The sequence below is a fragment of the Mesoplodon bidens genome (assembly GCF_964165515.1).
Source record: "Mesoplodon bidens genome assembly, chromosome: 16".
Classification (NCBI taxonomy): domain Eukaryota; kingdom Metazoa; phylum Chordata; class Mammalia; order Artiodactyla; family Ziphiidae; genus Mesoplodon; species Mesoplodon bidens.
The window spans coordinates 11,462,583-11,476,688 of NC_138173.1; the positions used below are offsets into that span (position 1 = coordinate 11,462,583).

Sequence of the window (14,106 nt, forward strand, 5' to 3'; positions counted from 1 at the left end):
CACTGACTGAGCAGTGATGCATATTCACAAATAATTATGATACATTGTGAGGTGAATTCTGAGGTGCTGGGAGAGGCTGAGGAGGAGACAGTGAACTCTGCCTGGGAAAGATCTGGAAAATCTCCAGAGAGGTGGAGCTTTTACACTGGGGCTAAAAGAGCAGAAAGAAGGGTATGGTCATGGAGTCAGAAAGAGACTTGCTGTGTTTGAGAAGGGGTACCTTCTGTAGAGCTGAACTATATGTAGTTTGGGGGGTTAACTTGAGAATGTCAGTGTCCTGGTAGAATCACATCATTTCCTTAGTGATTATCTAGTCGGATTTCCTTATTTATAGATGAGAATACTGAGGCTCAGAGACAGTGAGAAATGTTATCATGCCATTTCTTCTTCTGGGGGAGTTTCATTTTTATTGCTGATTTCATAAATAACATAATCCTTGTTCTCTTTGAATAGGGAAACATACTGTAAGTATGTACATACTACGTACTTAGTATACTTAGTACATATTCTAACTGTAGCATCCTAATGAAAGTCCGGAAACAGCAGTTGGAAAAGGAAAGCACATGCTGCTATGGATTCTTCTTCCCTTGATCCCACCAAGGCTTCAGAGACCCTGCGAAAAGCATGCTTTGGACATAGCCAAAATTCTAGTCATTTTCTAAAGTCATCCTGCTACAGAGAGATCAGCTCAGTGCTTTGTGACCACCTAGAGAGGTGTGATAGGGAGGGTGGGAGGGAGACGCAAGAGAGAGGGGATATGGGATATATGTATACGTATAGCTGATTCATTTTGTTATACAGCAGAAACTAACACAACACTGTAAACCAATTACACTCCAATAAAGATGTTATAAATAAATAAATAAATAAATAAATAAATAAATAAATAAATAAAGTCATCCTCTGACAGACAGAAACAACACCCCTGCATGTTTCTTCCTTGTTTTTTCCTTTATTGATAATAATCAGTTCTAAGGAAGGGGGTGTATTTTAAAATAAATCTATGTATACCTTAAATACAGTTAGAAAACTGTCATTGTTCAAGTTGTTGACAAAGAATGATCAATTTTAGCTGATTAAGTAACCTAGCATTGTTCTGAATTTATTACACAGGTCCTGAGATGTCCTACAAATCTGAGTCACCCTAAAATACTTAAAGGCCCTCTTACCCTACCATAGAAACACAGTGCTTGAGACTACAGTTATGTGTTCTTTTTTATAAGACAGTAACAATTTTTAAAGTCCAAAAACAGACATTATTTCAGCTTTTGGTTCTATTTGGCCAGAATTTCTTCTCAAATATGACTGTCTTAAAAGAGTACAAATATAGGGTTTCAAAGAGGGACTGAGTTATCTTAGTCCCACTAAAGCGGATTGAGAAAACGGACATGAATCAGTCACTTTGGCTTCTAGAAGAGGAAAGACTAGCCCTTTAAAAATATTATAGTTGCCTATAAAGTGGAAGGCAATTTTCATATATCTTCCAAGGCAATGTAATTAAGAACATCTGTACCTACCTACTCAACTTTATTAACTTATATTTGGGACTAAAGAAACTGCTCTATAGTAGATCTCTAGTCAACACAGGGAAAAGCACAAGAACAAATAAAATATGTAGATGTTTCAGGAATAAGACTTTTGCTTGAACATTTTTGAGATCTATGTTTGTCTCAAGGTAAGGCAACCACTGTCCAAGAAGTTAACTACAATACTGCAGAATGCAAACATAAATCATAAAATGAAGAATGGCATTGCTAACATGCAGTCTAGCAAGACTATTCTATTATAGATCCACCCTGTAAAAATGAAGCCCAGGTAGGGCCATTTTGTAAAAAAAAAAAAAAAAAAAAAAAAAAAAAAGAAAAAGAAAAAGAAAACTAGAAGAGCTGATTAAATACAAAAGAATAAGTATCATAATCAGTGAAGAGATGAGAAATTAAGATTGGATCTTCATCAAATAACATGAGAACTATTTACATAACTGCTACCCAGAAATTTCATGGCAATGGCGCTTCCTCTATTTTATGTGATAGTTTATCTCTCTAGTAAAAAATATATTCAATCCTTGGCTAGGAAATTAACTGCTGAAGTTTTTCCCCTATTTTTGTTTAATTAAGTAGTTGAATACAATATTCAATATGGCACAAAGGAACCTGAATCTACTTGAGATGTAAAATGAGTAAAGTCTGAATAGCACAATAAGGCATTATCGTAGACCATCTGCAGACCCTTTAGTGCTTACTGCTGGGGCTTAAACAGCCTTGAGTCACACTGTTATTATGACTTTATTCTACGGTCCCTAGGAATACTGTAGGATTTGATCTTCTGTACCTTTCTTTTTTGGTTGAAACATCCCACCCAAGGAATAAGTTAGAAAAAACTGTGTAGTGGTTGTGTTATTTACAACCAAAAGACTCCATCCACCAATGGAGTGGGTTCCATCTCCAATGTCTCCCTGTACGGTAAATCTAGAGATTAAAATAAGAGGGGAAAGTTCTGTAAATACATATGGAGAATTTCAACATAGAAAGAAAACACTTACTTGAATCAATGCCTTTAGAAAAATAAAAATTTTAAAGACTTTACTTTTGGATTCCTTCCCTTAAAAAGTAAGAGCCACTTTAACTCCAAAATATGTCCTGTTTTTAGAATTGGGGTATTAAGCCATTATGCTATGGCCCACAAATGCATCAGAGTCACAAATGCTGTGGTCAGAAGTCTTTACCCTTCTTCAGTTGACTGGTGATTTCATATGTTCTAGGAATATTTTTATCTTTTGGCGTGATGCTCTATACCATATGGTATAACACACTGACAAGCAAAAAGGGTAGAACTAGTTTGAAATATATACACATATATACACACATATATTTATACATTTATATATTCACACACACATACACTGCATGCATAGTGAAAGAAGTTGCATGTATGCCTACAAAGAAATAAGGGCAAAGTTACACATCCTGCATACAGGACTGAGATTCTTTGTCCATGTGAAAAACGTCATTAAAATCCAAAGCAAGATTGAAAGTTCACTACAGACCTGAAAGCATTCAAGAGATATATCAGAAACACCTACATTTTGCTACATCAAGTAACATTTGAACTGTCTGTAACACTTTTTCACACAATATTTAATGCTGCTTCTCTAAGTGCAATAATAACTGCAGCAGTGACACACAAGTTGCAGAATCCATTTAGGAAAAATTGTTAAAATGGGAAACACACTCAACTATCTTTAATTGATTCCCAGAGGGTGAAAGTATCCTTTCCCTTTGATTTCAGGTTCCTTCAACATGATTTTCCTTTTGAAAACAGTGATCTTGAATCAATTTTTACAAGTTTTCTAAAAGATTAAGGTGTGACACTCAGCCTGTTCATTAGTCTTTGAGTCAAGAGGTAGTCTTCCCTAGAAGAAAACACAGAGGAAAAGCTTCTTGACAATGATTTCTTGGATAGGACACCAAAAGCACAGGCAACAGAAGCAGAAATAAATAAGTGGGATTATGCCAAACTAAAAAGCTTCTGCACAGCAAAGGAAACAATTGATAAAATGAAAAAGTAACCTACAGAATGGGAGAAAATATCTGCAAACCATATATCTGATAAAGCATTAATATTCAAAATCTATAAAGAACTCTGACAACTCAATAGCAAAAAACCAAATAACTTGATTAAAAAAGGGGGCTTCCCTGGTGGCGCAGTGGTTGAGAGTCCACCTGCCGATGCAGGGGACACGGGTTCATGCCCTGGTCCGGGAAAATCCCACATGCCGCGGAGCGGCTGGGCCCGTGAGCCATGGCCGCTGAGCCTGCGTGTCCGGAGCCTGTGCTCTGCAACGGGAGAGGCCACAACAGTGAGAAGCCCGCGTACCACAAAAAAAAAAAAAAAAAAAAAAAAAAAAAAAAAGGGGCAAAGGAACTGAATAGACATTCTACTAAAGAAGACATACAAATGTCCAACAGGTATATGAAAAGGTGCTCAACATCACTAATCACCAGAGCAATGCAAATCAAAACCAGAATGAGATATAACCTCACACCTCTATTGCATATGTATTTTTTTTAAAGCCAAGTGTTGGCAAGGATGTGGAGAAAAGAGAAAAGGGGAACTCTTGTACTCTGCTGGTGGGGATGTAAATTGGTGCAGCCACTATAAAAAACAGTATGGAAGTTCCTCAAAAATTAAAAATAGAGCTACCATATGATCCCACAATTCCGCTTCTGGGTATATATCCCAAAAAATTGAAATAAGGATCCCAAAGAGATATCTGCACTCCCATGTTCATTAAAGCATTATTCATAATAGCCCAAGACATAGAAGCAACCTAAATGTCCATTGATGAGCAAATGGATAAAGAAAATGTGGTTTATGCTTATTACAGAATATTATTCAGCCTTAAGAAGGAAATCCTGCCATTGTGACAACATGAATGAACCTAGAAGAAATCATGCTAAGTCAAATAAGCCAGACACAAGAGGACAGATACTATGTCATATCACTCATATGAAGAATCTCAAACAGTCATAGAAGAGAGTAGAATAGTGGTTAACAGGGGATGGGGGAGAGGAAAACAGAGAGCTATTAGTCAAAGGATATAAAATTTCAGTAATACCATATGAATAAGTCCTACTGATCTATTGTACACCATCGTGCCTCTAGTTAATACTGTATGACACACAAATTTGCTAAGAGGGTAGAAAAGTGTTCTTCATAACAATAATAAAGAGGGTGAGAAAACTTTTGCAGGTGATGGATATGTTTATGGCACAGGTTGTGGTGATGGTTTCATTGATGTATATTTATCTCCAAATTCATCAAATTGTACACATTAACATATACAGCTTTGTGTATGTTAAAAAAGGAAGAGAGAGAGCAACAGCCAGGGTCTGGCATGATCCGTCCTGTTCTCTACTGTATCTGAACAGAGGACAGTGTGGACACATAGTGAACCTCAAATCCTCTGCTAAGCCATTAAAGTGAGTGGGTGCAAGAGCCAGGAAATGGAATAAGGAAAAACAGGTGTTTTCTCACACTGTCCAACAAATCACTTTCATACAATCTAGTGTCAGAAGGAGACGACGGCAGGCTAGTACTGCCTGCTTTTTTCAATCTTAACATATCCTTCTTTTAAAAGTCCAAATGTACGTATTCATATCTTAGTTAAATTTCTACTAGAAATGCTTTAAAGTCGTATTAGACCTTAACACTTTCGTTTTCAGTCAAGGGTAAGGGAATATGCCAGAACATCATTGCAAGAAAACTTAAAAAGTAAAACACAAATGGTGTTAAATGGTTGGACTTGAAGTCAAGCACTGTGGATTTGAACCCCAACTGCACAGTATTCTAGTTGTATGAATTTGGGAATATTATTTAAATGAGACATATTTTTACCTCTGTAAAATGAGGAAAGTTATTTTGAGGGAGGATTCGATCAATTAAATCCAATAATGGCTATAAAGTACTTGCCTCAGTGTCTTGTGGGCACATAGAGGCGCTCAGAAGTATTGGCCGCCAATATTACAAGTCAAAAACAATTCTGTAGGACTTCATACTCAACACACAAAAATAGATTGAAAAGTCAACAGTATCGGAGTAGCTATTCCGGGTAACTATCCATCATCCAAAAATGTTAATCCCTTCACATCCTGCCCCCGAAGTACAGCACTGCCAAAACACAGTGTCACCACTAGACATGACCAAACAAGCCACCTGTCTTCTGGGATAAAGGGGTTTGGGGACCACAGTTCTAAGGGACAGTTAATACAAAGCAATGCTTTCACCAGAGCAATGCTGATTTTCAAACAGAAAACCTAGTCTCTAATATTTATCAGTAATCATCCACTATTATTAGTGTTCAGGGTACCAAAGATGAAAATGTGTGTGAATGTATGTGATTAACCAATACCAGGCTCAGCCCTTTCACAAAGGAGCTCTGATCTATTCAACAAAGCACACTGTCCACCCACACCAGTGAGCAGAAACGTAAGCCCAGTTATACAAATCCAGAACCTAAAGCTGAAAGTAAACAATACGTATTTTTAAAGTCTGAATTTTCAGAAGCAGGAATTTCAGGAATTGACTGAACTGCAGTTGCTATGTTTTCAGTCAGGTTTATACTAAAGAATAATCATTGCACCAATATATGTTGTCCACTTGTAAATATTCATGATAGGTAAGCATTTGCTTATGAAATCTTCACTTTCTAATCAAAGTGGCAGAAAATTGATATGTATGACATTTATCATTTTTGTATACAGTTTGTATATTTTGATATCAATATCTACAATTCTAAAATATTCATATTGGAAATAGATAACAATTACTGCACCAAACCCGTTCATTCATCCTTCATTCTTATAACAAGTATTCACTGAGGACCTACTCAGGGCCAGGTATTGTGCTAGTGCTAAAACTAAAGTCAAGCTTTTATAGTTTCTTCTTCATTATTATCAACTATTTAGGATAAAGTTATGAGGAGAAATGACAATGGATTTAAATCCTGTTATGATTGTACTTTTATTAAAATTTCTATTAATTTTTGTATGAAGCAATTACAGACTTAATTAATCCTTTCCACTTTCCTATAGACAAAAAATGATCCCATCCCAAATACTTCTATGTTGAAAAAAATGCCAAAGCCATAAAATGAGCACTTCAGCTATAAAAATGCATGATATAATAGATGTCACCTTCTCTTATTCAGCAAAGGAGCATTCTATAACTTTGTCCTTTGTCTTTCACAGAACAGTAACCTGAAGTCATTTCAGTGGGATTTTACTTTGGATAAAGTACAAAAATATTCTTCTCCAAGAAGCCGTTCATCTTTCCTCTGCAGCTGATGGTTCTCTCTGCTCACCTGATTTTGGGGGAATCAGTGAAGTACAGCGTCCTGTTACCACAGACCCCTTCCACTCCTCAGAGCCACCCTGGGCTTTCTCCTCCAGGCTGGGGTTAGCAGTAATCAGGGATGCACCTCAATGCCTGCAGCCCACATCGCATTTTCAAAAAGATTTTAAAGATGCACAGAGTTACATGGATACATAACAAACATTCAAACCTTACTTGTGAATTGATGGATAAGGAAGAGAGACATCAATGAATAGCTCATGGTAATCTGCGAACTTTGGGACCAAAAATTCTCCAATTATTATGTATTAGCATAGACACTGAGTATTTACAAATGTTTGCCTTCTATCCGGCTCCTCGTGGGCCACCAGCAAAGTGCTCCCAGTCCCAGTCTTTCCTGCTCTCTGAACCTTCTTGCAAGAGGCTGTATAGTTTAATGCAAAGAGCACGGGGGATCCGGCTATTGTGTTAGCTTTCTATGGCCACTGTAACAAATTACCCCAAATCTGTGGCTTAGACGATACTAATTTACTACCGGATGGTTCTGTAGGCCAGTAGTCCAAAATGGCTCTCCCTAGGCTAAGATCAAGGTGTAAGCAGGGCGAGGTTTCTTTCTGGAGGCTCTAGAGGGGAATCTGTTTCCTTGTTTATCCAGCTTCGAGAGCCTGCCTGCACTCTTTGGCCTTTGCACTCCTTAATCCATCTCTAGAGCCAGCAACAGTCAGCTGACCTCCTCTCCTGCCTCCCTCTTCCAGGTTTAATGTGTGATTACATTGGGCCCCCCCAATAGTTTGGTATCATCTCCCATTTTTTTTTTTTTTTTTTTTTGCGGTACGCAGGCCTCTCACTGTTGTGGCCTCTCCCGTTGCAGAGCACAGGCTCCGGACGCGCAGGCTCAGCGGCCATGGCTCACGGGCCCAGCCACTCCACGGCATGTGGGATCCTCCCGGACCGGGGCACGAACCCGTGTCCCCTGCATCGGCAGACGGACTCTCAACCACTGTGCCACCAGGGAAGCCCCCAGACTCTGTTTTTATATGATGTTGTCTTCTAAAATAAATTGGAAAGTATGTATCTGTAATTAAATCTATTATTAGTAAACAATGATTTTTAAAAAACATGTATCTAATTATTGGACAAAAATATTTCATATTTTATATATATATATATATATATATATATATATATATATATATATCTTATCTTTCTGGAAATGAACTGGGTTTCCTAGCACCACCCAAATCTTATCTTCTAAGTTAGAATCCTATTACTACACTGACCCAGAATGCTGGTTCTTCTAAAAAGAAAAAAATGATTAAAAACATTTTACAAGAATTTATCAAAGTTTTATTTTAAATGTATCATTTTTGTATTATGAAAGAAATACGTATGTATTATGACAATTTAAAAATATAAGCATAAAAAAGGAAATAATAATCATTTCACAAAAAAGATATCACCTAGATATAATCACTGTTAGAAGTCAGGGTTTGGGTTCCAGTAATGGTGAGGTAGCTTGAAATAACCTAACGTTTTCACAGATAGCAAAAGACAAAACAAACAAACAAAAAATGATTTAAATGCACTAAAGAACAGGCAAAAGAAGGCAGATACTCAAGGGGAGTCAACCCTTAAAGAACAGACCCATAATGAATTAAGTCCAGGGTAGACAGCATTTCCTCTGACCCGTCTGCAAGGGGGAGAGACAGCTGGAACTCAAGCAAAAAGCTACAATATTACTGACTGAGGTGTCAGAGTTTGGGATACTGAAGTGGCTGGGAATCAAGAAGAGAAACCTAGAAAAACATGCATATAGACACCCTTCAAATTGTTGGCCAAACCTGGAAGTGTGCATCTGTGGAGGAGACTTCAAAGAGCCCCGTGGAAAGCATCAGCTGCAATATTCAAAGAACTGAGCAGAGATTTCCGCTGCTGCCCACTGCTGGGGAGACAAGAGTTTAGGGTTTGAATCCCATCAAAGAAAAGAAGCTTGGTAAATATCTTGAGCTTTCCATAGACTCATCTTTATAAAGGATAAAACTAAGCTTCCCCCAAGTTCAAGAGAATCGGCCAGAAATACATCTGCACACTAAAACAAAATTCAACACTCTTCAGGGGAAGACAATAAAATTCAGAATCTAGAAAGACAGGGTTTATAAACTAACAGACTGCCCACATCAGACATAGGTGAAGATAGCGAGCAACTGGAACTCTCATATAGTCTGTACTGGTGGAAGTGTTACAGAAGTACAATTACATTGGAAAAATGGCATTTTCCAAAATGGGTGTGAGTATACGTCTTTAGCCTATGATCCATCAACCTTCTCATAGATTTCAGGATTTTAACCCAAGAAGGAACTAAATATATGTCCACAAAGAGTCTTGTAAAAGAATGTCTACATATGCTTTATTTGTAATGGTCCCGGACTGGAAATAACTAAAAGTCCATTAAAAGGACAATAGATGACCAAATTGTAGTAAACACATATACACACACATACATAATAAATGTAGTGTATATATATATATATATATGTATATATATATATAGTACATATATACATGTATATACCACAGTTTATATATAGAGAGAACATAAACTACTCTGCAATGAAACAGAATCAATGAATAACTGATATATGCAACAACATGGGTGAATCTCAAAATCATTTTATTGACAGAAGAAAGCCATACACAAAAGAAGATACTGCATAATCCCATTTATAAGAAGTTCAAGAACAGGCAAAACTAAATCAGAGCTCAGGGGTGGGGACTAACTAGAAAGAGGCGTGAGAAAATATTCTATTTCTTGACTGGGGCGACAGTTACACGGGTGTCTACATGTATGAGAACGGTACATTTAAAATCTACACATTTCATTGTATGCAAATTTGCACCCCCCCAAATGTCTGTGGTATATCCTTGCAGCCTTTTATATTTTTAAGAAAGATAAACACAACCACTGACATAGAGGTGCCTGCTTGGCACTCCTAGTGCGGACAAAAAGTGTTGCCTGCCATTCTAGTAAACAAAACGCTGCCTAGCCACCAGCCACTGTAGCCACCCCTGACCGTGTGGGGCACTCTGGGGGGAATTCAGGGTGGAGAAAAACAGGACGCTGGCCCCAGATAGTGAAGATACATATGTAAGAAATCATTTCAATGAGCCTGGACTCTTGCACCTTCCCATAGGTAGAAAAGCACTAAAATCGTTAACTTGAAATGTCTGTTTTTTTGTGATCAGCAGTAATCTTTTGATGTTCAACTATATGATTTTTTTTTTTCAGCAAAAACGCCTATATATCCTGGCGCCTCCCTTGACTCTTCGGAACAGTTCCTCAGAGCTATCTGAGAGGCCGTCTCCTGGGCTATATAGTCTTCAGTAAGGTTCCGGGATACAACATAACTCACAACTTTTAGGTTGTGTATTTCTCTTCAGTTGACAGTAGCTACCACACTTCGCTCTTCTGATGAACAGAAACAATTGCACAAACATTAAGCCACTCTTAATAACAAACATTTAAGTGATCAAAGAAAGCCACTCTGTGACTATTATAAAGTCAAAAACGAGATCAATCCATAATCATGTCTAAATACTAACAAAAATCATGAATACTAAGTCAATAAAATGACCAAATATCCCCCAAACCTTACTAATTCTAGAGTCTGTTGCTTATTTACTAATTGCTGATTCAGCCTCAATGCATTCCTCTCACCTCATAGAGGAGATTAAGGTCTCCAGTCATAGACCAGCCCCAGCTTTCTGAGAGTATCTTACCAACAGAGCAAAACCTTGCTTCCTTGAACTTTCCCCCAAATCACATAACACAAACCCAAATGCCACAAATAGGTCCTTTCTACACTCTTTTACCCAGAATGAGTGGCGTTTGTTCCTTCTAGTTGCCATAAGCAATAACTCAACTTGTTCCACTACAGGTGTGTTCCTAGCAGTCTCTGGCTGGAGGTCACTGACACCATGTATACGAACGGGGTTTTTAAATTTTTTTCACTTAATATATCTTGAATATGGCTTTCTATGTCTTCACATAGTCTACATTATAGTTTTTTATGGCTACATAACTTTCTACTACTCGGATATGCTAGAATTTCTTTAACTAAACCAATATTTTTCAGAAATCTAGGTTTTTTTCTAATGTTTCACTATTATAAGCAGCCCTGATGAGCACTGAGCTGGTGAAATCTTTAAGGACCTTCACGATTATTTCACCAGGAGCAATTCCTTTAAATAAAATTACTGGAATTACTGGCTCAAGAGATATGAAACATAATACTACATTGCACTCTTGTCTGAATATAAAATCTTAGCTACTGTAGGACAGACGGCGCTTCAATCCACTTCAAACAGGCTACCATGCCCATTAACTCTCAGCTTCACTCTTACCAATTCTGCGTCTTGTCAACCCTGAGGGTCCTTTGTCCTCAACACACTAGACTTCTCAGCAGCATCTGACACAGATAACTCCCGCTACTTGTTTAAATATGTCCCTACCGAGCTTCTGGGACACCACGTTCTCTTGGTTTTCTTCCCATGGCACTGGCCCCTCCTTCTCAGTCTCCTTTGGTGGTCTTTCTTCTTCTGCCAGACTCTTCAACAAGGAGAGTGGCCCGGGCCCCCTACTTCTCCATCAAACTTTTTCACAAGGTGACCAATCTATACCCATGATTTTATGTTCCATTTTCATATCTGTGACTTTCATAATTAAATATCCTCCCCAGACCTCGCCACTGAGCACCAGAAACACAGACTTCACTATTTATCTAACACGTCCCTCCAAACCTGCCCCACCTCAGGGAATGACACCACACTCCACCGAGATGATCAGACAAAAACAGAAAACAAGGGAGGAAAAAAAAAAAAAAAAGCTATGAAGAAGAACCTGATAGTATGAAAAGTGACCCGGTTAGAAAAGACAAATAGAGTGATTTCAAAGTGAGTGCTTTTATGTTGAACGTCTCTTGTTTCTCCTTCCACATTTCAAATCAGATAATGAAGTGACACACTTCTGGGTTTTGGTGCTACTATGTTGTTTTTTCTGTTCTAATGAAAATAACGGAGTAAATGTATAAAATACACATTATAAGTTCATTAAATCCTCACAAAAAGCCCATGAGGTGCCATTATTTCTTTTTTCCAGATGCGGACCAGTGGTAAACTGAGGCACTGACAGGCACCCAGAGGTATTGCTCATACCATACACTGGCATTTTCCTAAAACATTTCACTTTTAATGGAATGAACAGAAAGAAAATTCCCCTCCTGAAATACTCTATGAACGCTAGGCCATAAAGCATCAACTCACTGTAACAAGGCACCAAAGTGCGTCTGGAAGCCATACGTGATGCATAATGTATAATGCAAACCTAGGGCAGACTACAACCGAGCCCGGCGCAGCAAGTCGAATTCGGTCCCCACGCTTGCATACGTGTGCGTGTGCCTGGGAAAGAGGCAGACGAAGCCTTTGTCTTTACACACGACCCCCAGAGACGCCGGCGCCCGCAGTCATGGAAGGGGCTCCCCGGACCATCTGGGTCGCGCGCGGTCGCGGGGCCCTGGACGCATGCGTGACCCGGGCGCGAGGCTGCTCGGCCGGGCAGCGGGGCGCTTACCTGGTGCGCCGGGCGCTCAGACACAGTACCAGCAGCAGCAGGGCCGCGGCGAGGACCAGGCCCGGGGGGGTGAGAGGCCGCGGCAGCCACAGCTCCGGCGAGAAGCTGCCCATGCCCGCGGCCACGTCTTCCGCCGTCCGGTTCGCGCGCGGCTGCGGGGGGCGGCCCGGGATGTCTCTCCGAGCTGCGCGGCCGGCGAGTCTGCAGCCGGCAGAGGGTCCCGGGAGGCTGGCCTGGCGCGGCAACGCCTGAAATGTCACCGAGGGCCCCCGGGGCCAAGTCTCAAAGTTCCCGGACTCCCCTCCCCCGGCCCACCCCTCCCCCCCACCCACCCATGCGCACCGCCCCGCTCGGCCACCGCCTCCCGCCCGGCCGCCTCAGGAAAACTGCGCGCCGCCCGCCCCCGGGGCAGGAAGAAGGGCTAGAGAAGAGGGGGAAAGGGGCTAGGATTTCCCGAGCTCGAGCCGCTGAAGGCCTGAGGGAAGGGGATTTCAGTTCTGAGTTGGAAATGAGTCGTTCGGGTCCGTCATCCCCTCGCCCGCGCCCCGCGACCGCGCTGGCCCTCGAAGAGGGTTGGGACTGTGCCCGCTGCGCTCTGGCCCCGGAGACCTCTTCGGCAGCCCCTTCCTCCCCGCCCCCAGCCGGCGGGCTGCCCGAGCGCCCGCGCTGCCCTCCGCGCGCCCGCGCCCCCCCTTCCACGCCGCGCTTCCCTGCTCGCTCCCGCGCCTGCTGGCCGCCGAGGCCAGTCCCAGAGGCCGGCAAGACAGGGACCAGAGCTGGGCCGGGACCCTCCAGGAGTCCCCATGGGACACACCATCCAGGAAGAGAGAAGACAGAGGAAACGAGCCTATTGCAAAACGACGCTAAGGTACTACGACAGAAGTGGTACAAGCCCCGCAGGTTGTCCTTAGAAAGGATGAGGGAGAAACTTTGAAAATGTCTTTTCCTGAGTAATGACCATTCACATTACTTCGCACGTGTGTATTTACTCTCCACACCAAACTTGGAACGTAAGTTTTAGCAATGTATTAGAGAACATATAATGAGGCTCAGGTTAAGGTAACTTACCCTGGTCCCTCGGTTGATAAGTAATTAAAAACCATTCTAGGGCTTCCCTGGTGGCGCAGTGGTTGAGAGTCCGCCTGCCGATGCAGGGGACACGGGTTCGTGCCCCGGTCCGGGAGGATCCCACATGCCCGCAGAGCGGCTGGGCCCGTGAGCCATGGCCGCTGAGCCTGCGCGTCAGGAGCCTGTGCTCCGCAACGGGAGAGGCCGCAACAGTGAGAGGCCCTCGTACCGCAAAAAAACGAAACAAAACATTCTAACCAAGGCTATTCCAGTGCCACTGTGTTCTTTCCTTTATGCAAGATTTTATTTGCGCAGTTCTCAAGACTATTACAGCAGCTTCACACCTGGTCTCCGTACCTCCGACCTTTGAGTTTTCCAGCCCATCCTCTCCATTGCCACGTCCCTAAAACACAGACCTATCCAGCTTTGACCCTGTTCGAAACTCTTACTGGTTGCCTTTGTGATAAGATAAATCTTCATCCTGCAATGAGAAGCCTCCACAATTTGTCTCCATCCCATGGCTAGGACAGTTCCATATACATGAAAACTTAAGCCACAGT

General features: G+C 41.2%; 1 protein-coding gene across 1 annotated transcript in view; it reads right to left on the reverse strand.

The window, feature by feature from the left end:
* CYP7B1 (cytochrome P450 family 7 subfamily B member 1) overlaps positions 1 to 12,769 on the reverse strand; it is a 183,252-nt gene extending 170,483 nt beyond the window's left edge. The window contains exon 1 of the mRNA XM_081258105.1: positions 12,479 to 12,769. Coding sequence (XP_081114231.1) covers positions 12,479 to 12,591 — 113 coding nt within the window. The 5' untranslated portion in view covers positions 12,592 to 12,769. The remainder of the gene's footprint in view (positions 1 to 12,478) is intronic.
* Between the last annotated feature and the right edge of the window lie 1,337 nt (positions 12,770 to 14,106).